The sequence below is a fragment of the Puma concolor genome, chromosome E3 (assembly GCF_028749965.1).
Source record: "Puma concolor isolate L17-30 chromosome E3, mPumCon1.1.hap2, whole genome shotgun sequence".
NCBI classification, from domain to species: Eukaryota; Metazoa; Chordata; class Mammalia; order Carnivora; family Felidae; genus Puma; species Puma concolor.
Genome location: NC_141682.1, coordinates 17,759,209 through 17,783,000, shown reverse-complemented (window position 1 = coordinate 17,783,000; position 23,792 = coordinate 17,759,209). Strand labels below are relative to the sequence as shown.

The window sequence follows — 23,792 nt, the reverse complement described above, 5'->3', positions numbered from 1 at the left end:
TCCCGCCAGTCCGTGGAGCGCGCACCGCCTCGCCGCCCTTCCTACCCTCTTCCGTGGGCCTCGCGTCTGCGCTTGGCTCTGGCGACTCCGTTCTGCTAATCCTCTGGCGGTTTTCTGGGTTATTTAGGCAGGTGTAGGTGGAATCTAAGTGATCAGCAGGACCCGCGGTGAGCCCAGCGTCCTCCTACGCCGCCATCTTCCCTCTCCTCTCCTTTGGGTGAATTTTTTTTTTTTTTTAACGTTTATTTATTTTTGAGACAGAGAGAGACAGAGCATGAACAGGGGAGGGTCAGAGAGAGAGGGAGACACAGACTCGGAAGCAGGCTCCAGGCTCTGAGCCATCAGCCCAGAGCCCGACGCAGGGCTCGAACTCACGGACCGCGAGATCGTGACCTGAGCTGAAGTCGGACGCTTAACCGACTGAGCCACCCAGGCGCCCCCTTTGGGTGAATATTTAATAGGGCATTTGTGGATCTAGGGTAGTTCTATTTTTAGTTTTTTGAGGAACCTCCATATTGTTGTCCACTTTGCATTCCCTCCAACAGTGCAAGAGGTCCCCTTTCTCCCAATCCTTGCCAACACCTGTTGTTTCTTGTGTCGCTAATATTAGCCATTCTGACAGATGTGAGGTGGTATCTCATTGTGGTTTTGATTTGTATTTCTTTGATGATGAGTGATATTGAACATATTCATGTTAGCAATCTGGATGTGTTCTTTGGAGGTATTTATTCATGTCTTCTGCACATTTCTTAACAGGGTTGTGTGTTTTTTGGCTACTGAGTTTTATAAATTCTTTATCAGATATGTTGTTTGCAGATATCTTCTGCCAATCCACAGGGTGCCTTTTAGTTTCGTTCTTATTTCCTTCACTGTGCAGAAACTTTTTATCTTGATTAAGTCCCAGTAATTCAGGTTTGCTTTGTTTCCCTTGCCTTTAGCAACGTGTGTAGTAATAAGTTGCTACACCAAAGTGAAAGAGGTTGCTGCCTTTGTTCTCTTCTAGGATTTTGATGGTCTCCTGTTTCACATTTAGGTCTTTCATCCATTTTGAATTTGTTATTGTGTATGGCATAGGATAGAGGTGCAATTTCATTGTTTTGCATGTCACTCCCCAGTTTTCCAAACACCCGTTGTTGAAGACACTGTCTTTTTTCCATTGAATATTCTTTCTTGCTTTGTTGAAGATGAGTAAACCATATAGTTGTGGGTCCATTTCTTGGTTTTATATTTTGTTCCATTGACCTATGTGTCTATTTTTGTGCCCACACTGTCTTGATGACTACAGACTTGCAGTATAGCATGAAATCTGGAATCATGATGCCTCCAGTTTTGTTTTGCTTTATCAGGATTGCTTTGGCTATTTAGGGTCTTTGGTGGTTGCATACAAATTTTAAGATTGTTCTAGCTCTGCAAAAAATGCTGGTGGTATTTATTTATTTACTTACTTTTTTTAATTTAAATTTTAGTTAGTTAACATACAGTCAATATTAGTTTCAGGAGTGGAATCCAATGATTCATTACTTATATACAACACCCACTGCTCATCACAACAGGTGTCTTGGTGGTATTTTGATAAGGATTGCATTAAATGTGTAGATTGCTTAGGGTAGTACAGACATTTTCACAATGTTTTTTTCTTCTAATTCATGAGCATACGGGCTTTTCCTTTTGTTTGTGTCCTCTTCAATATCTTTCATATAGTTTCACTATAGTTCATATAGTCGATGATTTCAGGAGTAGATTCCTTAATGCCCCTTACCCATTTAGCCGATCCCCCCTCCCACAACCCCTCCAGTAACCCTCTGTTTGTTCTCCATATTTAAGAGTCTCTTATGTTTTGTCCCCCGCCCTGTTTTTATATTATTTTTGCTTCCTTTCCCTTATGTTCATCTCTTCTGTTTGACTCTTCTTTATTTATTTTTTTTTTAATTTTTTTTTCAACTTTTATTTATTTTTTTTGGGACAGAGAGAGACAGAGCATGAATGGGGGAGGGGCAGAGAGAGAGGGAGACACAGAATCGGAAACAGGCTCCAGGCTCTGAGCCATCAGCCCAGAGCCTGACGCGGGGCTCGAACTCACGGACCGCGAGATCGTGACCTGGCTGAAGTCGGACGCTTAACCGACTGCGCCACCCAGGCGCCCCTGTTTGACTCTTCTTTAAATGTCTGGTAGAAATCCCCTGGGAAACCATTGGCCCAGGACTCTTGTTTTTTGAGGAGATTTTTGATAACTGATATAACTGATTCAATTTCTTTGCTCGTTATGGATCTCTTTAAATTTTATGTATCTTTCTCTTTAAGTTTTTGTAGTTTGTGAGTTCCTAGGAATTTTCCCATTTCTTCCAGATGGTCCAGTTTGCTGGCATATAATTTTTAACAGTATTCTTTTATAATTGTTGTATTTCTGTGGTGTTGGTTGTGATCTCTCTTTTTCATTTGTGATTTTATCCATTTGAATCCTTTCTCTTTTTTTCTTAATAACTCTTTTTTACGGGGTTATCAATTTTATTAATCTTCCAGAGAACCAGCTCTTAGTTTCATTGATCTGTTCTACTGTTTTTGTTTGTTTCTATATCATTTACTTCTGCTCTAATCTTTATTATTTCAGTACTTCTACTGGCTTCTACTGTTGCTTTTCTGCCTCTTTTAGGTGTAAGGTTAGGTTGTGTATTTGGGACCTTTCTTGCTTCCTGAGACAGGCCTGAACTGCAATATATTTTCCTCTTAAGACTGCCTTTTCTGCATTGTGTTTTCATTTTCACTGGCTTCCATGTATTTTTAAATTTCTTCTTTAATTTCCTGGTTAACTCATTAATTCTTTAGTTAGGATGTTCTTTAACCTTCATGTATTTGAGGGTTTTCAAAATTTTTTGTGTGCTTGATTTCAAGTTTCATAGCATTGTGATCTGAAAATATACATAATATTATCTCAATTTTTTTGTACTTGTTTAGGGCTGATTTGTGACCCAGTATGTGATCTATTCTGGAGAATGTTCCATGTGCACTTGAGAATAATGTGTATTCTGCTGCTTTAGGATGAAATATCCTGAATATATCTATTAAGTTCATCCGGTCCAGTGTGTCATTCAAAGTCATTGTTTCCTTGGGGGTGTTAAAGTCCTCTACTCTTATTGTATTATTATCAATGAATTTCTTTATGTTTGTTATTAATTGAATTATGTATTTGGGTGCTTCCAATTTGGGGCCTAAGTATTTACTATTGTTAGATCTTCCTGATGGATAGATGCCTTAATTATGATCTAATGCCCTTCTTTATCTCTTGTTACACTCTTTGTTTTAAAGTCTGATGTGTCTGATAGAAATATAGGTACCCCAGCGTGGTTTTTTTTTTTACATCCATTAGCATGATAGATAGTTTTCCATCCTTTTATCTTCGATCTGCCAGTGCCTTTAGGTCTAAAATGAGTCTTTTGTAGGCAGGATATAGATATACCTTTTAAAAAAAAAAATTCTATTCTGACACTTTATGTGTTTTGATTGGAGCACTTAGTCTATTTACATTCAGAGTAATTATTGAAAGATATGAATTTGTGCCATTTTGTTGACTGTACAGTGGTGTTTCTGGTGATGTTCTCTGGTCCATTGTAGTCTGTTGTTTGGTCTTTCTGTTTTTCCTCTTCACTCAGAGTCTCCCTTAAAATTTTCTGCCAGGCTGGTTTAATGGTCATGAGCTCCTTTAGTTTTTGTTTGTTTGGAAAGTCCTTATTTCTCCTCCTATACTGAATGACAGCCTTGCTGGATGAGGATCCTCTTGGCTGCATATTTTTTGCATTCAGCATGTTGAATATTTCCTGGCACATTTCCTGCCACTCTTTTCTGGCCTGCCATGTTTCTGTGGACAGATGTGATGCGAACCTAATAGATTCCTGCCTTCCTTGTAGATTAAGGACTTTTCCCTCCTTTCTGCTTTCAGAATTCTTTCCTTATCTGTGTATTTTGTAAATTTGACTATGACATGCCTTGGTGATGACCTGCTTTTGTTGAATTTAATGGGAGTTCTCTGTGCTTCTTGGATTTTGATATCTGTGTCTTTCCCTAGATTAAGAGGTTTTTCAGCTATAATTTGTTCTGATAAACCTTCTGCCCTGTTTTCTTTCTCTTCATCTTCTGGGACTCCCAAGACATAGATGTTATTACATTTTAATAAGCGACCTAGTTCCCTAAGTCTGTCATTGTCATCCATGACCTTTCTTTCCTTCATCTTTTCATTTTCATTATTTTCCATAATTTTATCTTCTATATCACTGATTTCCTCCTCTACTTCACCCATCTTTGTTTTTATAGCTTCGATTTGGGATTGCATCTCAGTTTATACCATTTTAAACTTTGGCTCAAGTAGATTTTAGTTCTTTTATCTCTGCAGTAAGGGATTCTTTAGTGTCTCCTATGCTTTTTTCAGGCACAGCCAACACCCTTAATTGTTTTAAATTATAGTTCAGACATCTTACTTATATCTGTATTGACTAAATATCTCTGACTGTCATTTCTTCCTGTTCTTTCTTTTGGGGTGAATTCCTCCATCTTGTGATTTTGGAGAGAAAGAAAGAAAGAAAAATCAAAATACAACCAAATAAATTTTTAAAAAATTGGAGAAAGAAAAAGAAATTAAATAAATAAAATAAAATACATAAAGGAAGCTAGATCCTAGGTGTGTTTTGGTCTGCTTTTTACAAGAAGCTTGGTAGAAAAATGTAGAAGGAAAGAAAAGAAAAAGAAAAGAAAAATATATACATATAATTTAAAAATGATAGAAATTTTTAAAATGAAATAATAAAAATTGCTCTTTCTGTATCTAACAAAAATAAAGACAAAAATAAAAGAACAAAAAGAAAGGACAAAAGAGAGAAAGAAAGAAAGAAAGAAAGAAAGAAAGAAAGAAAGAAAGGCCCCCATGGGGCACTAGGCACTTTTTCCCTTAGAGCTGAAACTTTGCAGCCCTCAATGATCCATAGACTTAGTGTGTGAAGGGATTTGTGCTGGTCCTCTGGGAGTGGGGCCTGCCTCTCTGATTCTCTGGTACAATTGCTGTAACGGAGATATGCCTGCAGGGCACAGTGTCACCAGGCTTGGTGTAGTGGCTCCATTCTCCACTTGGTGGCTCACTGAGTGGTTCAATTTGATGGGTTCAGTCACTGAAGTGTTTCAATCTGATGGGTGTCACAAGAAAATGGTTTGGCCCTGTTCTCTCTTCTTTGGAGTGGGAAATGCATGCCACCCCTCCTCAGCAAGCCCTCACAGATGTGCAGTGACACTGCCTGTGTCCCTGGTTTCTATCACCCTGTCTGTGCCTGAGCCTTCACCTTGTCTGTGCCTGAGCTGTCTGCCTGCCAAACGGTGCAGCACTCTGTGATTTAACTCAGGCACAACTGTGTTTCAAAACCTTCCACTTCACAGACGCCCGCCCCCCCCCCCCCCAGCCCCGCAGTTCCTTGGATGACCTGATCCCATGGAGGGTCTCCTCTTGGATGCCCATGGAGGGATGGAGGGTCTTCATGTTTTGTGGCTGGTGCTGGCTTGTTGCAGAAGACAGCTGCCTGACCACACAGCAGATCAGAGTTTATGGTAAATCGCAACACACAACCAGTACCAGGGTTTGTAGACCTCCCCTGGCCTACGTGCACATTCTTGCTAGGTCGCTGTGTGTGAGAGATCCCTTCCCACGTATGACATCACCAGTCCTCATTAGTCCCTATAAATGTGCCTTCCTATCTGATTCTCAGGACGCTGTTAATTGCTCTCCCTGTCTTTTCCACTCTCCTCTTCTTCACTACATGTTTCCCTTCATAGCAAATTGTAACATAAAAGCAAAGACCTGGATTTGGTGTGGATACCAGCGCTGATTCCTTCCATGACTATAGGCAGTGCCTGGCCCATGCTGGGTCTTGATTTCTCATTCTGAAGGTGATTGCACCCCACTCACAGAATTTTGGTAAAGGCTAAATGACATAGCATGTCTAACGTTTCTAGTGCAGTGCTGGAACATAGTAGGGGCTCTTCCAATGGTGATCCCTCTCCCTCCCCAGTTGTCTCATTTCCTCTCTTCCACCGGATTTCCTAATTCCATTTTCCTTCCTCTCCACAGGTTGGCTTCTTCAAACGTCAGTATAAGGAAATGATAGAGGAAGCAAATGGACAGACTATCTCAGAAAATGGGACCTCAGACCATCAAGTTGCCCAATAATAAACTACCTCCTATTCTCCCTTGGACCTGTTCTCCTGTGAGAGGTTTCTTGGCCCTCTTACTCTAACCTAAGTTAGGCCAGCAGGGAGAGAAATGCTCCGTGTGAGGGACACCAGGATCAGGTTGCTTTCTCCCTTTGGGAGATGCATTGTGTTCACCCAAAGTGCTTGCCTGGGAAGAGCTATTTGTTTTGTCAAGGCTGCAACTGGAAACCCCAGAACAGGATCTTCACCATTGCCCCTGGGTGGGCTTGATTTTGATTTTTACCTAGAAATACATGAACAATAGCCTCAGGCTCCAGTGTCTCTTTCTTCACTAGCCACCAATGATCTTTCTAAAGTACAGTACCAAGCAATCCACAATCCTCATATATCTTTGGTGGATCCCTAATTTTCATAGAATGGCAATTGAACTCTCCAATTGATATTAGGAATCCAGCTCCATTTCCAGAAGGTGGGCTTTGATACACACGTCATGAGTTGCTCTGTGTCTCACTATTGTCCTAATTCCTAGTAAAATACTATCAATATCAGCTCTTTGTCTCAGGAATCTCAGTCCAGATTTTGAAACTGAATTGGGAATAAAATGTCTACACATTGGAATTTGTAAACATGGCTTCCAGCCTTTGTCAGCATTGCTAGCTGGGAGGGAGAAGTAGTACCCCAGCAGGGGTATTGCCCCAATGTCACTTTGGCTCAGCTAGCTCCAGCATCTCTCAAGTGATCAAGATGCCCAGGATACTTCCATTTTTTTGAGGTTCCAAATATATTGAATGAAGAAATGCTAAAGCATTATCCTAAAAATTGTGTATTTTAAATGTTTGCTTTAACAATTTAACACATTGCACAAAACAATGCATGTACATTTTTTGGTTACTATGTCAAAGGTCTAAAACTGTAGGAATGGGAGTCCTATATAGTGATGCCTATAGTGTCCACTAACCATGGTGGATGCTGGCCTGCTGTGAAGCCTGGGGCCAGGACAAGAAAGTTAAATACAATGGAGGTTATTAATGTCCCTATGTTAGGGTAACCTGACTTCTTAATCTACTCACTCTATTCTCCAGTCTGTCACCGATAGGAAGCTGATGGGGCTGTGGTGGGGGCAAGGAGAAGGGGCTCAGTTGGAAAGGTCATTAAAGTGGACTAATACACAGATATTTCTTACAAATCCTAGGATGTAATGAAGGGGTCATTATTTGCATATGGCTAGTGATTAGAAGGCACTTTGAAGCCCTATATCAGAGACCTGCCGCCCCAAATAAGCATTATTACTCTTATGCCACCCATCTTAGCATAAAGGCCAAACCAGTGCCCAGTATTGAGTTGTGAGTCAACACATAGCAGGCCTTTCCATGCCCTAGAGGGATCCCACTGCTGCTGCCACCTCCCACGAGTTTGGGCCATTTGGATGTTTGAATTAAAACTACAGAAGGGTGAGACAGTTGATGAGTGATTTTAGGGGAAGCTGGAAAATGACCCTTTACTGCCAACCAAAAATATCTCCTGCATTCACTATTATAGGGCCCAAAATCCCTTTGGAGTTTCCAGAAGGACCAAATACTATGCAATAACTATGAGTGGGCCTTAAGATTAGAGTATATGAAAATCAAGCTTGAGAATGTTGTTTCTCAAAATGTGTTCCATGAATCACAGTGGTGTCTGGTGGTCTCCTAAGTGCTAAGTTTTAGAAAAAAAAAAAAAAAAACAGCAAGGAACAGTTTTGAACCCATACATTTCACACATTTGAAACTGGTGACTTTCATAGAAATACTGCTATATCCTTAATAATTGTGTTTCTAAAGGTTGTCCATGGTCTCTAAGGACTGCAGTGGGCTCTTGCCTAAAATGAAGGCAACAGGTGTTATTTTCACCTGTTTGCATATTTGCATATTATTACTTATATTAATTTTATTTGCATTTTTCACAGGTGCTCTTGTGTTATGCTATATCTCCAAATCACAAAAATGGGTCAATGGCTCAAAATTTTTTCACTGAAACATAAAAGTCGTGATTTAAAAAAAAGTAAATTGCTTAGGATAATATCATCAAAATCAATATTGAATGAGATTCCAGTGCACATTTAGTATAGGGATATGAATGGTGGGATGAGTTATTCTGAGCCCAAAATTAAAATATATCTAGAAAATATTATACCATTGAAATTGGATTTTATTGGGTTACATATCTATTTTCTCCTAGGCCATTATCCATTATGAAACTTTGTCAAATGATGGCATGAAGTTATCAAAGCTTTTGTGTCATTTTCTCACATGATATAATGACCTCTCAGATAAGGCAACAAAGGTTTCTCAGAACAACTGAAGCATGTTTCTCAAAACATCCCAAAGCAACAATTTTATCATTAAATACAGAGAAGACAACAAAACTACAGTAGCATAAATTAAAGTTGCTCTTATATCAAAAGTATGTAATAGTCACACAATTTCCAAGAAGCCTATAAAAGCAGCAACGAGGTTAATATCTATACTGGAAAGTTGGTTTTGGCTGTAAGTAACAGGGAACATCAAAATACATAAGGGTATATAAAAAGCCTTCTCACAAGGGGTCCAGATATAGTCATTAATTCAGTCACTCAATAATGACATTAAGATGCGGCTATCTTGTGATGCTTTTGTCTTAGACCATCCCCCTCATCATTGCAAGATGGCTGCCATAGCTACAGGCATTTTGTCCTTGGATAATAGTGCCCAAAGGCAAGAAGAGCACTTTGGTGGAGAAGGTCATTGAAAGGAGGTGACCATTGGTTGACCCAGGTAATTCGAGTCTTCTAATCCCCTGCCCTGTCCTTGGAATATATACTCTGCCCACCATTCCCACTGTGGGAGCCACTTTCAAGGACACAGCCTTAGAAAGCAATATGTACTGAGTCTATCTGGGTGGTACATGTGCCTCAATCTAGTTAAGTCCTCTATATAAACTTAAGATTCTGGTGGGCATGTGCAAAGATCTACTATTCTTGCAGCTGCCCAAGACAAGCCTCATATTTCCCTTGCTTATTAACTCTGCTACCTACCAATCTGGAGTGGCCTGACTCTTTATTCAGGCTCTGTCTGCCTTCAATATTGGGACTGGTTTCAAATTTCATCCTGGGAATTCCTGAAGTGCAAACCAACAACTTTCTAGCTAGCCAGGAGACTGAAAAATGGGTCTTGGGAGTTGGCCATGGGATAGATATCACTGCATCCTGGGTTTTCCTCGGGCATGGGAGAGTTGGAGAGTTTACCCCACAGTAACAAAAATTGCTATCCCCCCTCTCCTCAAGGCCAGATGGGAAAGGTGTTTTGCAGTGATAAGATCATTTGGCTGCTGTCTTTGTTCTCTTAATTGGTCTGGAGGACATAATAGCACACACAGAAGCCCTTACTAAATTCATCCACCAAGACTTAAATTATAGCTGACAAAGCCTGTATTTACTGAATACTGAAATATCTCTAATGAGAAAAGATGTCTTCCAAAGTAGGATCACTTTGTATATTATTGCTATCTCATAAGGAGACAACCTGTGCTATAACCCAAAAAGAGTGTTGTGTGTTCATATCTGATGAGTCTGTTAATGTATCATCTTTATTAAATCCCATGAGGACACAAGTGAATGCCCTGAATGATCTGACCCCAAAACTAGGGGACTTAATAAATAAATGGTTTGGATTATGGGGCTCTTGGTGGAAAAAAAGGTTACTTATTTTAGGAATCATTATCTTCATCTGTGTTTTCTCTTGCACGTGCCTCTACTGCTACTGTGGTATCTGCCTGCAGTGCATGCAAATAGCTGCTAAAGGAGTCGCCGCTATCCTAGTGAAACTCATTGCTGACCAGTCAGGGCACATTGCAGCAGAGAGGTGTGTGTAACATTCTAATAGCCAGTCACAAGGGGTAGAATGTTGGAGGAGGTCACTGACAGGTTGTGGCCACCAATTGACTCTTGAGCTGGACCTGGGCAATGGGACGCTCCTTACTCTCTCCCCTGTACTTGGCATGTACACTACCCACAATTTCCACAGTAGAAGCCTCAAAAGAGCAATGTGTTGTTGAGACTATCTGGATGGTATAGATGACAGCATGGTTAATACTGTATATAACTTAAACATTTTTTTGGATATATGTATGTATGTATGTATATACATATGCATTCACACACAATTTGCAGCATTTAATCCTGCAAATGTGAGCTGATGCTAAACATACTGCTTTGTAACCTGTTATGTTTTACTTCACAAAAGAGAATGAATATATTTTCATGCATATATGTGAAGCTTTCCAATTGAAAAACAGACCTGGAGAATGGGTCAAAATACAAAGTCCAGTGAGATGTTGGTAACAAGGAAACTTTGTTCTTTTACAAAATTCCATCAGATGATTAAAAGTACAAGGGAGTCAAAGATACATCAGAAAATGCTGGCAGTAAGAAAGCAGAGGCCAGAATTTAATATCAGTCAAGAACAGAATTCAAGCCTAAAGCATACAGAATAAGGATGGCTCTATGAATGCCTTTGCTTCCAATGCATCACCACAAACTTGTTTCTTGTTCTTCTCTTCCTATCTCTTCCCTAAGAATTTCCACCTCATCTACACCTCTTATCATTTCTTCAGGCTCCAAATGCTTCACAGGCATGTCCTCTTTAAACCCATCGCCAGGGGCGCCTGGGTGGCTCAGTCGGTTGAGCATCCGGCTTCAGCTCAGGTCATGATCTCATAGTCCGTGAGTTTGAGCCCCGCGTTGGGCTCTCTGCTGATGGCTCAGAGCCTGGAGTCTGTTTCAGATTCTGTGTCTCCCTCTCTCTGCCCCTTCCCTGCTCGTGTTCTGTCTCTCTCTGTCTCTCAAAAATGAATAAACATTAAAAAAAATTGTTTAAACCCATGGCCAGGCCAACTTCTCTGACCTCAGCCATAGCAACTTCTTACTATACACGTCGTCGAAGGCAAGGGAAACAAAAGCAAAAATTATTGGGATTTCATCAAGATAAAATGCTTTTGCACAGTGAAGGAAACAATCAACAAACTATAGCAGCCTATGGAATGGGAGAAGATACTTTCAAACAACATATCTGAAAAGTGTTAGTATCCAAAATCCATAAAGAACTTCTTAAACTCAACACCTAAAAGCAAATAACCCAGTTAATAAATGGGCAGAAGACATGAATAGGAGACATCCAGATGGCTAACAGAAACATGAGAAGATGCTCAACATCATTCAACATCAGGGAAATACAAATCAAAACCATGATGAGACACCACCTCACACCTGTCAGAATGACTAAAATTAACAACTCAGGAACAAATAGATATTGGTGAAGATTTGGAGAAAGGGAACCCTCTTGTGCTGTTGGTGGGAATGCAAACTGATGCAGCCACTCTGGAAAACAGTATGGAGATTCCTCAACAAGCTAAAAATAGAACTACCCTGTGACCCAGCAATTGCACTACTAGAAAGTTACCTAAGGGCTGCAAAAATACAGATGAAGGGTTACATGCACCCTGATGTTTATAGCATCATTATCAACAATAGCCAAACTATAGAAAGAGCCCAAATGTCCATCGACTGATAAATAGTAAAGAAGGTGTATAATGGAATATTAGTCATCAAAAGGAATAAAATCTTGCCATTTGCAACAACATGGATGGAGCTAAAGTGTATTATGCTAAGCACAATAAATCAGTTAGAGAAAGAAAATACCATAATGATTTCACTCATATGTGGAATTTAAGAAACAAAACAGATGGACATAAGGGGAAAGAAAAAAGAGAGAGGGAAACAAATCATAAGAGACTCTAGCAGAGAACAAACTGAGGGTTGGTGGAGGGAGGTGACTTGGGTGGGGCTAAATGCATGATGCATATTAAGGAGGGCACTTGTCATGTTGAGTACTGGGTGTTATATGTAAGTAATGAATCACTAAATTCTACTCCTGCAAACAAAGACTATGTGTGAACTAAGCAAAATTTAAATAAAAATTTGAACAAATAATGCAAAATTGAAAAACCAAAACAAACAAACAAAAAACCCTAGTCAGGTGGGTCAGCCCTCCTCTAATGTTTCCTTAGGCTTCCTGGCTTGAACCTTCTTTGGAAATGTGAGGATTTCCTTCCACCTCCTGTGGTACATCTTCTGAAGAGTGATCTGTCACAGGCTTTGGCATGTTCTGTGGTTTTCCTTCCTTTTCTTCACAAGGCTTTGGCATGTTGAGTATCTTTCTGTTATTTTTTTTAAATAAATTAATCCTGCGGGGATCCAGGGGATTTTCCTCCCACTTCTCTCACACATTTTGTATTGTGCCCCAAAGACCAAGAGTCCTGAAAGGATCTGGGATACTTTCCTCCTTCTCTGGTAATGAGGAGCTGCTGCAGGGAAACAGGCCTTTGATTATAAGGGCTTCTGCACAGGTTGACTCCATTTCATTAATGACTGCTGGATGACTTCCATTCGGTTTTCTAACAGGCCTCAGACAGACCTCATGTCCTCTAGGATCTCATGCCTTGTTAATCAGATGAGTCCATAGAAAAGCCTGCTTTCCTCAGAGTGACCTTTATTTTGGAACTCAAATAAATATTTTGAAAAATAACTTTCATAAACTCACAAAACACTCAGAAAGTATAGAGTTCCCTGTATCTCACCATTTTGTGTGAGACTTATTAGCAGGTAGAATATTCATTAATACATGGCACTCTTGGGATTTTTTTTAATTCAAGTTAGTTAACATACACTGTAGTCTTGGCTTCAGGAGTAGAACCCAGTGATTCATCTCTTATATATGACACCTAGTGCTCATCCTAAAAAGTGTCCTCTTTAATGCCCATCACCCATTTAACCCACCCCCATCCACCCACAAGCCAGCAACCTTCAGTTTGTTCTCTGTATTTAACAGTCTCTTATGGTTTGCCTCCCTTTCTTTTTTTATCTTAATTTTCCTTCCCTTCCCCTATGCTCATCCATTGAATTTCTCAAATTCCAAGTATGACTGAAATCATATGATAGCTGTCTTTCTCTGACTGACTCATTTCACTTAGCCTAAGACCCTCCAGTTCCATCATGTTGTTGCAAATGTCAAGAATTATTTTTCATCATATATATACCACATCTTCTTCATCCATTCATCAGTTGATGGACATTTGGGCTCTTTCCATAATTTAACTATTGTTGATAGTGCTGCTATAAACATTGGGATACATCTGCCCCTTTGAATCAGCGTTGTTTAAAGTCCTTTAAGTTCCTAGTAATCTACATAATTTTACAGAGTGGTTACACAAGTTTGCTTTCCCACTACAGTGCAAAAAATGTTCCTCTTTCTCCACATCCTCGCCAACATCTATTGGTTCCTGAGTTGTTAATTTTAGCCATTCTGACAAGTGTGAGGTGGTATCTCATTGTGGTTTTGATTTGTATTTCCCTGGTGATGAGTGGTGTTGAGCATCTTTTCATGTGTCTGTTTCCCATCTGGAAGTCTTCTTTGGAAAAGTGTCTATTCATGTGCTCTGCCCATTTCTTCACTGGTTATTTGTTTTTTGGGGGGGATGTTGGGTTTAGTAATTTCTTTATAGATTTTTGATGTTAACCCTTTATCCAATATGTCATTTGCAAATATCTGCTCCCATTCCGTTGGTTACCTTTTAGTTTTGTTGATTGTTTCCTTTGCTGTGCGGAAGATTTTTATCTTTATAAGTTCCCAATAGTTCATTTTTGCTTTTATTTCCCTTGCCTCTGGAGACATGTCAAATATGAAGTTGCTGCAGCCTAGGTCAAAGAGGTTGTTGTCTGTTATCCCCTGTAGGATTTTGATGGTTTCCTGTCTCACATTTAGGTGTTTCATCATTTTGAATTTATTTTTGTGTATGGTATAAGAAAGTGGTCCAATTTAATTCTTCTGCATGTTGATTTCCAGTTCTCCCAGCACCATTTACTAAAGAGACTTTTTTCCATTGGATATTCTTTCATGCTTTATCGAAGATTAGTTGGCCATGTATTAGTGGGTCCACTTTTGGGTTCTTGATTCTGCTCCATTGATATGTGTGTCTGTTTTGGGGCCAATACCATACTGTCTTGATGATTATAACTTTGTAATACAGGTTAAAGTCTGGGATTGTGATGCCTCCAGCTTTTTTTTTTTTTTTTAACATTACTTTGGCTATTTATGCTTCCATATAAATTTTAAGATTGTTTGTTCTAACTCTGTGAAGAATGCTGGTGTTATTTTGATAGGGATTTATTGAATATGTATATTGCTTTGGGTAAGTATCAACATTTTAATAATATTTGTTTTTCCAATCCATGAGCATGGAACGTTTTTTTCCATTTCTTTGTGGCTTCTTCAATTTCTCTCATAAGCTTTCTAAAGTTTTCAGCATACAGATCTTTTACCTCTTTAGTTAGGTGTATTCCTAGGTATTATGGGTTTGGGAGCAATTGTGAATGGGATCGATTCCTTGATATCATTTTCTGTTGCTTAATTTTTGGTTTATAGAAATGCAACTGATTTTTCTACATTGATTTTGTATCCTAGGACTTTGCTGAATTCATGCATCAAATCTAGCAGTTTTTTGGTAGAGTCTTTCAAGTTTTCCAGGTATAATGTCACCTACACAGAGTGGAAGTTTTACTTCTTTGCTAATTTGGATGCCTTTTATTTCTTTTTGTTGTCTGCTGAGGCTAGGACTTCCAATACTATGTTGAACAACAGTGGAAAGAATGGACGTCCCTGTTGCATTTCTGATCTTAGGGGGAAAGATCTCAGTTTTACCCCATTGAGGATGATATTAGCTGTGGACCTTTCATATATTACTTTTATGATGTTAAGGTATGTTTCTTCCATCCCTACTTTCTTGAACATTTTTATCAAGAAAGGATACTGTAATTTGTCAAATGCTTTTTCTGCATCTATTGACAGAGTCATATGGTTCTTGTCCTTTCTTTTATAAATATGGTGTATCACACTGATTGATATGCTAATATTGAACCAGCCCTGCAGCCCAGGAATAAATCCCACTTGGTCATGGTGGATAATTCTTTTAATGTCCTCAATTTGCTAGTATCTTGTTGAGAATTTTTGCATCCAGTTTCTTCAGGGATATTGGCCTGTAATTCTCCTTTTTAGTGCAGTCTTTGTCTGGTTTTGGAATCAAGGTAATGCTGGCTTTGTAGAATGAGTTTGCAAGCTTTCTTTCCATTTCTTTCTTTTTTTTTTTTAAGAGTTTGAGAAGAATAGGTATTAACTCTTCTTTAAATGTCTGGCAGAAATCCCCTGGGAAGCCATTTGCCTAGAACTCTTGTTTGTTGGGAGATTCTTGATAACTGATTCAATTTCTTTGTTGGTTATAGATCTCTTTAAATTTTCCATCTCTTTATGTTTAAGTGTTTGTAGTCTGTGAGTTCCTAGGAATTTTTTCATTTCTCCCAGATGGCCCAATTTGTATTGTATTTCTGTGGTGTTGGTTGTGATCTCTCTTTTTCATTTGTGATTTTATCCATTTGAATCCTTTCTCTTTTTTTCTTAATAACTCTTTTTACGGGGTTATCAATTTTATTTATTCTTCCAGAGAACCAGCTCTTAGTTTCATTGATCTGTTCTACTGTTTTTGTTTGTTTCTATATCATTTATTTCTGCTCTAATCTTTATTATTTCCCTATTTCTACTGGCTTTAGGCTTTATTTGCTGCTGCTCTTCTACCTCCTTTAGGTGTAAGGTTAGGTTGTGTATTTGGGACCTTTATTGCTTCTTGAGACAGGCCTGAATTGCAATGTATTTTCTTCTTAGGACTGCCTTTGCTGTATCCCAAAGGGTTTGGACTGTCATGTTTTCATTTTCACTGGCTTCCATGTATTTTTAAATTTCTTCTTTAATTTCCTGGTTAACTCATTAATTCTTTAGTAGGATGTTCTTTAACCTCCATGTATTTGGGGGATTTCCAAATTTTTTGTGTGCTTGACTTCAAGTTTCATTGCGTTGTGATCTGAAAATGTGCATGGTATGATCTTGGTCTTTTTGTACCTGTTGAGGATTGTTTTGTGACCCAAAATGTGAGCTATCCAAAATGTGATCTGGTCCAATGTGTCATTCAGAATTGTTATTTCCTTATTGATTTTCTGCCTGGATTATCTATCCGTTGTTGTAAGTGGAGTATTAAAGTCTCCTACAATTACCATATTATTATCCAAAAATTTGCTTATGTATGTGATTAATTGATTTATATATTTGGGTGTTTCATGTGGAGGCATAAATATTTACAATTTTTAGCTCTTCTTGATGGATATATTTATTAATTATGATATAATGCCATGATACAATGCCCTTTTTCATCTCTTGGTACAGTCTTTGCTTTAAAATCTAGTTTGTCTGATATAAGCGTGGCTACTCCGGCTTTCTTTTGATGTCTGTTAGTGTGATAGATGGTTCTCTATCCCCTCACTGTCAATCTGCAGGTGTCCTCTGGTCTAAAGTGAGTCTTTTGTAGGCATCATATAGATAGATATGTTTTTTTTAAATCCATTGTGATACCCTATGTCTTTTGATTGGGGCATTTAGTCCATTTATATTCAGAATAATTACTGAAAGGTATGAATTTAGTGGCATTGTGTTATTTGTAGATTTCATGTTTGTTGTGATGTCTCTGGTGCTTTGTAGTTTTTGCTCCTTTCCACTCACAGAGTCCGCCTCAGGATCTCTTGTAGTGCTGGTTTACTGGTGATGAATTCCTTCAGTTTTTGTTTGTCTGGAAAACTCTTTATCTCTCCTTCTATTCTGAACGATAGCCTTGCTGGATAAAGGATTCTTGGCTGCAAATTTTTCCTATTCTTCACATTGAATATTTCCTACTACTCTCTTATGGCTTGCCAAGTTTCAGTGGACAGGTCTGCTACTAACCATATATGTCTACCCTTGTAGTTTAAGAATCATTTGGCCCTAGCTACTTTCAGAATTCTCTCTTTATCTTTGTGTTTTTCTAGTTTTGCTATGATATGTCATCGTGTTGACCTGTTTTTTGTTGCTTTTACAAGGAGTTCTCTGTGCCTCTTGGACTTGGATGCCTGTTTTCTTCCCCAGATTAGGGAAGTTCTCAGCTATAATTTGTTCAAATAAACCTGTCCCTTTCCATTGCTCTTCTTCTGGAACTCCTATGATATGGATATTGTTTCATTTCATGGAATGACTTAATTCTCTAGTTCTCCCCTCATGATCTAGTAATTTCTTGTCCTTTTTTTTCAGCTTCATTATTTTCCATTACTTTATATTCTATTTCAACTATTCTCTCCTCTGCTTGTTACACCCTTGCTATCACTGTATTTATTTTATTTTGCATCTCAATTATAGCATTTTAAAATTCATGGTGACTAATTCTTGTTTTTTTTTTTTTATCTCTGCAGCAAGAGATTCTTCTATGCTTTTTTCTAGTCCAGCTATTAGTCTTATGGCTGTCATTCTAAATTCTTGTTCGTATATATTGTTTATATCTCTTTGAGAAATTTTCTGGCTGTGATTTCTTCCTGAATTTTCTTTTGGGGAGAATTTCTCTGTTTTGTCATTTTGACTAAATTTCTGTCTTTTGCATGTTTTAAAAGCTTGTTATGTTTCCTGCAACTGAGAGTACTGCTATTTTAAAAGGGGGCCATACACTGTCCAGGGTCTGGCACTTCAGATAGCGTTTTTGGTGTATCTTGCATGCACTCTGTTGTTTCATTTTGGCTGCTCTATCCCACTGGTCAGTGGTCCCATAAAAAGAGAAAAATGAAAAGGGAGAAAAGAAGACCAAACAGAGAATCAAAAAACCATACGGCTGGTATAAGGAAGGTTCAGAAGATGGTGGCGTAGGAGGACACTGGGCTCACCTCATCCTGCTGATAACTTAGATTCCACCCACATCTGCCTAAATAACTCAAAAAACTGCCAGAAGACTAGCAGAATGGACTCTCTGGAGCCAAGGGTAGACAAGAGCCTCATGGAAGAGATGAGGGAGGGGGAGAGGCAGTGCGTGCTACGTGGACTGGCGTGAGGGAGCTAGGGTGGTGGCGGGGCAGCCCACCTGGGAAGGCAAAGCCCCTGAAGTCTGGCTTGCAAAAGGGGAGGGGCTGGCCTCTATGAGTTCTGACAGCCAGCGGGACTTAACATCTAGAATGTTAAAAGTCAGCTCTGTTCAGAGGGCGGGAAGGTGAGAGGACACCAGGAGGGAGAGTTGTAGAGCCCTGGAAGACAGCTCAGCTCTGTGGGGAACAAAGGTGCTGACAGGCACCATCTCCCTCTCCCATTCCCCAGCCAAAATCCCAAAGGGAACCAGTTCCCATCACTGAACTTGCTTGCACTGCACAAACACCCAAGAATGTGCTTCTGTGGATCCATCGCTCTGACAAGTCTGCCTCCCTCCCAGTGCTGTGGGACCCATCCTGCAGGGGACCACAGATGGCAAAGTGAGCTAAGCCTGCCCCTTCTGCCCCTGTGCACCTTGTGGATCCACCCAAGCTAATATGCCAGATCCCATCAAAGCAGCACCACAAGCCTGGCAGTGTGCAAGTAGCCCAGACAGGAGCCATGCCACTCCACAGTGAGTCTGGCCGCTGGGAGAGTAGAAGATAAGGTACACACCAGTCTGACTGTGGCCCCAGCGGTGGGCTGGGGACAGATGTCGAGTCTGACTGTGGCACCGCTTACCAACACAGGTTAACTCCACACAGCACAGGGAAATGCCCTGCAGTTCAATGCCACCCAAGGGACTATCCAAAATGACAAAACGGAAGAATTCTCCTCAAAAGAAACTCCAGGAAGTAGTGACAGCTAACGAATTGATCAAAAACGATTTAAGCAATGTAAGGAAACAAGAATTTAGAATAATAGTCATAAAATTAATCGCTGGGCTTGAAAAAATATATAGACTGCAGAGAATCTATTGCTACAGAGATCAAGGGACTAAGAAATAGTCATGAGAGCTTAAAAATGCTATAAATGAGGTGCAAAATAAAATGGAGGCGACCACAGTTCGGATTAAAGAGGCAGAGGAGAGAATAGGAGAATTAGAAGATAAAATTATGGAAAAAGAGGAAGCTGAGAAAAAGAGAGATAAAAAAAAATTCAGGACTATAAGGTCAAAATTAGAGAACTAAGTGATGCATTGAAATGGAACAATATCTGTATAATAAATCCCAAAAGAGGAAGAGAGAGAGAAAGGGGCTGAAGGTGTACTTGAACAAACATAGCTGGGAACTTCCCTGATCTGGGGAAGGAAAAAGACATTGAAATCCAAGAGGCACAGAGAACTCCCTTCAGACATAACTTGATCCATTTTCTGCATGATATATCAAAGTGAAACTGGCAAAATACAAGGATAAAGAGAAAATTCTGAAAGCAGCTAGTGCTAAATAGGCTATAACTGACAAAGGTAGACACATGAGAATAGTAGCAGACCTATCTGCTGAAACGTGGCAGGCCAGAAATGAATGGTAGGAAATCTTCAATGTGATGAACAGAAAAAATATGCAGCCAAGAATCCTTTATCCAGCAAGTCTGTCATTCAGGATAGAAGGAGAGATAGAGGTCTTCCCAAACAAAAACTGAAGGAATTCACCACTAAACCAGCCCTACAAGAAATCCTAAGGGAGATTCTGAGTGAAATGTTGCAAGGACCACAAAGTACCAGAGATATCACTACAAGCATGAAATCTACAGACATCACAATGACTCTAAACCCATATCTTTCAATAATAACACTGAATGTAAATGGACTAAATGCTCCAAACAAAAAACATAGCGTATCAGAATGGATAAAAAAAAACAAGACCCATCTATTTGCTGTATATAAGACACTCATTTTAGACCTGAGGACAACTTCAGATTGAAAGTGAGGGGATGGAGAACTTTCTATCATGCTACTGGAAGTCAAAAGAAAGCTAGAGTAGACATACTCATATCAGACAAACTAGAATTAAATTAAAGGCTTTAACAAGAGATGAAGAAATGCATTAGATAATAATTACAGGGTCTATCCATCAGGAAGAGCTAACAATTATAAATGTCTATGCGCCAAATACAGGAGCCCCTAAATATATAAAACAATCACAAACATAAGCAAACTTATTGATATGTGGTAATTGCAGGGGACTTTAATACTCCACTTACAACAATGGACAGATCATCTAGACACAGGTTCAATAAGGAAACAAGGGCCCTGAATGATACATTGGATCAGATGGACTTGACAGATATATTTAGAACTCTGCATCCCAAAGCAACAGAATATACTTTCTTCTCGAGTGCACATGGAACATTCTCCGAGAGAGATCACATACTGGGTCACAAAACAGCCCCTCATGAGTATACAAGAATTGAGATCATACCATGCACACTTTCAGACCACAATGCTATGAAACTTGAAATCAACCACAGGAAAAAGTCTGGAAAATCTCCAAACCATGGACGTTAAAGAACACCCTACTAAAGAAGAAATGGGTCAACCAGACAATTAGAGAAGACACTAAAAAATATATGGAAACAAATGAAAATGAAAACACGACATTCCAAACACTTTGGGATGCAGCGAAGGCAGTCCGGAGAGGAAAATGCATTGCAATCAAGGCCTATCTCCAGAAACAAGAAAAATCCCAAATACAAAATCTAACAGCACACATAAAGGAACTAGAAGCAGAACAGCAAAGACACCCCAAAACCAGCAGAAGAAGAGAAATAATAAAGATCAGAGCAGAAATAAACAATACAGAATCTAAAAAAACTATACAGCAGATCAATGAAACCAAGAGTTGGTTTTTGAAAAAATAAACAAAATTGATAAATCTCTAGCCAGGCTTCTCAAAAAGAAAAGGGAGATGTCCCAAATAGATAAAATAACGAATGGATATGGAATTATTACAACCAATCTCTCAGAGATACAAACAATTATCAGGGAATACTATGAAAAATTATATGCCAGTTTCACTCTTAAGTGGATCCTGAGAAACTTAACAGAAACCCATGGGGGAGGGGAAGGAAAAAGAAAAGAGGTTAGAGTGGAAGAGAGCCAAAAAATAAGAGACTCTTAAAAACTGAGAACAAACTGAGGGTTGATGGGGGGTGGGAGGGAGGGGAGGGTGGGTAATGGGTATTGAGGAGGGCACCTGTTGGGATGAGCACTGGGTGTTGTATGGAAACCAATTTGACAATAAACTTCATATGTTGAAAAAAAAAAAAGAAAAAGAAAAAAGAAAAAAATTAAGGAATGAAAAAAAAAAAAAGAAAAATTATATGCCAACAATTGGAAAACCTGGAAGAAATGGACAAATTCCTAAGCAAACACACACTTCCAAAACTCAAACAGGAAGAAATAGAAAACTTGAACAGACCCATAACCAGCGAAGAAATTGAATCAGTTATCAAAAATCTCCCAACAAATAAGAGTCCAGGACCAGATGGCTTCCCTGGGGAATTCTACCACACATTTAAAGCAGAGATAATACCTATCCTTCTCAAGCTGTTCCAAAAAAATAGAAAGGGAAGGAAAACTAGGAGACTCATTCTATGAACCAGCATTACTTTGATAAGATAAGAACAATATGATCCTGTCAATCGATGCAGAAAAAGCATTTGACAAAATTCAGCATCCTTTCTTAATAAAAACCCTTCAGAAAGTTGGGAAAGAAGGAACTTACGTAAACATCATAAAAGCCATTTATGAAAAGCCCACAGCTAACATCATCCTCAATGCAGAAAAACTGAGAGCTTTCCCCATGAGATCAGGAACATGACAGGGATGTCCACTCTCACCGCTGCTGTTTAACACAGTGTTGGGAGTGCTAGCATCAGCAATCAGACCACAAAAGGAAAACAAAGGCATCAAAATTGGCAAAGGTGAAGTCAAGCTTTCACTTTTGGCAGATGACATGATAGTATACATGGAAAACCCAACAGATGCCACCAAAAGGCTACTAGAACTGATACATGAATTTAGCAAAGTCGCAGGATACAAAATCAATGTATAGAAATCAGTTGCATTCTTATACACTAATAATGAAGCAACAGAAAGACAAATAAAGAAACTGATCCCATTCACAACTGCACCAAGAAGCATAAAATACCTAGGAATAAATCTAACCAAAGATGTAAAAGATCTGTATGCTGAAAACTATAGAAAGCTTATGAAGGAAATTGAAGAAGACACAAAGAAATGGAAAAACATTCCATGCTCATGGATTGGAAGAATAAATATTGTCAAAATGTCAATACTACCCAAAGCTATCTACACATTCAATGCAATCCCAATCAAAATTGCACCAGCATTCTTCTCGAAGCTAGAACAAGCAATCCTAAAATTTATATGGAACCACAAAACACCCCGAGTAGCCAAGGTAATTCGGAAGAAGACCAAAGCAGGAGGCATCACAATCCCAGACTTTAGCCTCTACTACAAAGCTGTAATCATCAAGACAGCATGGTATTGGCGCAAAAACAGACGCATAGACCAATGGAATAGAATAGAAACCCCAGAACTAGACCCACAAACGTATGGCCAACTAATCTTTAGCAAAGCAGGAAAGAACATCCAATGGAAAAAAGACAGTGTCTTTAACAAATGGTGCTGGGAGAACTGGACAGCAACATGCAGAAGATTGAAACTAGACCACTTTCTCACACCATTCACAAAAATACACTCAAAATGGATAAAGGACCTGAATGTGACACAGGAAACCATCAAAACCCTACAGGAAAAAGCAGGAAAAGACCTCTCTGACCTCAGCCGTAGCAATCTCTTACTCGACACATCCCCAAAGGCAAGGGAATTAAAAGCAAAAATGAACTACTCGGACCTTATGAAGATAAAAAGCTTCTGCACAGCAAAGGAAACAACCAACAAAACTAAAAGGCAACCAACGGAATGGGAAAAGATATTTGCAAATGAGATATCGGACAAAGGGCTAGTATCCAAAATATATAAAGAGCTCACCAAACTCTCCACCCGAAAAACAAATAATCCAGTGAAGAAATGGGCAGAAAAGATGAATAGACACTTCTCTAAAGAAGATATCCAGATGGCCAACAGGCACATGAAAAGATGCTCAATGTCGCTCCTCATCAGGGAAATACAAATCAAAACCACACTCAGATACCATCTCACGCCTGTCAGAGTGGCTAAAATGAACAAATCAGGAGACTATAGATGCTGGAGAGGATGTGGACAAACGGGAACCCTCTTGCACTGTTGGTGGGAATGCAAACTGGTGCAGCCGTTCTGGGAAACAGTGTGGAGGTTCCTCAAAAAATTAACAATAGATCTACCCTATGACCCAGCAATAGCACTGCTAGGAATTTACCCAAGGGATACAGGAGTGCTGATGCATAGGAGCACTTGTACCTCAATGTTTATAGCAGCACTCTCAACAATAGCCAAATTATGGAAAGAGCCTAAATGTCCATCAACCGATGAATGGATAAAGAAATTGTGGTTTATATACACAATGGAATACTACGTGGCAATGAAAAAGAATGAAATATGGCCCTTTGTAGCAACGTGGATGGAACTGGAGAGTGTTATGCTAAGTGAAATAAGTCCTACAGAGAAAGACAGACACCATATGTTTTCACTCTCATGTGGATCCTGAGAAA

General features: G+C 39.2%; 1 protein-coding gene and 1 pseudogene across 2 annotated transcripts in view; one reads left to right on the top strand and one right to left on the bottom strand.

Moving 5' to 3' along the window:
• The window catches only part of LOC147573000 (integrin alpha-D-like), a 37,026-nt gene extending 30,292 nt beyond the window's left edge, over window positions 1-6,734 (top strand). For both annotated transcript variants that reach the window (XM_086692301.1, XM_086692300.1), the window contains one exon: window positions 6,104-6,734. In XM_086692301.1, coding sequence (XP_086548427.1) covers window positions 6,104-6,202 — 99 coding nt within the window. In that variant the 3' untranslated portion in view covers window positions 6,203-6,734. The remainder of the gene's footprint in view (window positions 1-6,103) is intronic.
• Window positions 6,735-10,658: 3,924 nt separating this feature from the next.
• On the bottom strand, window positions 10,659-12,542 carry LOC112856143 (transcription elongation factor A protein-like 8; annotated as a pseudogene).
• Between the last annotated feature and the right edge of the window lie 11,250 nt (window positions 12,543-23,792).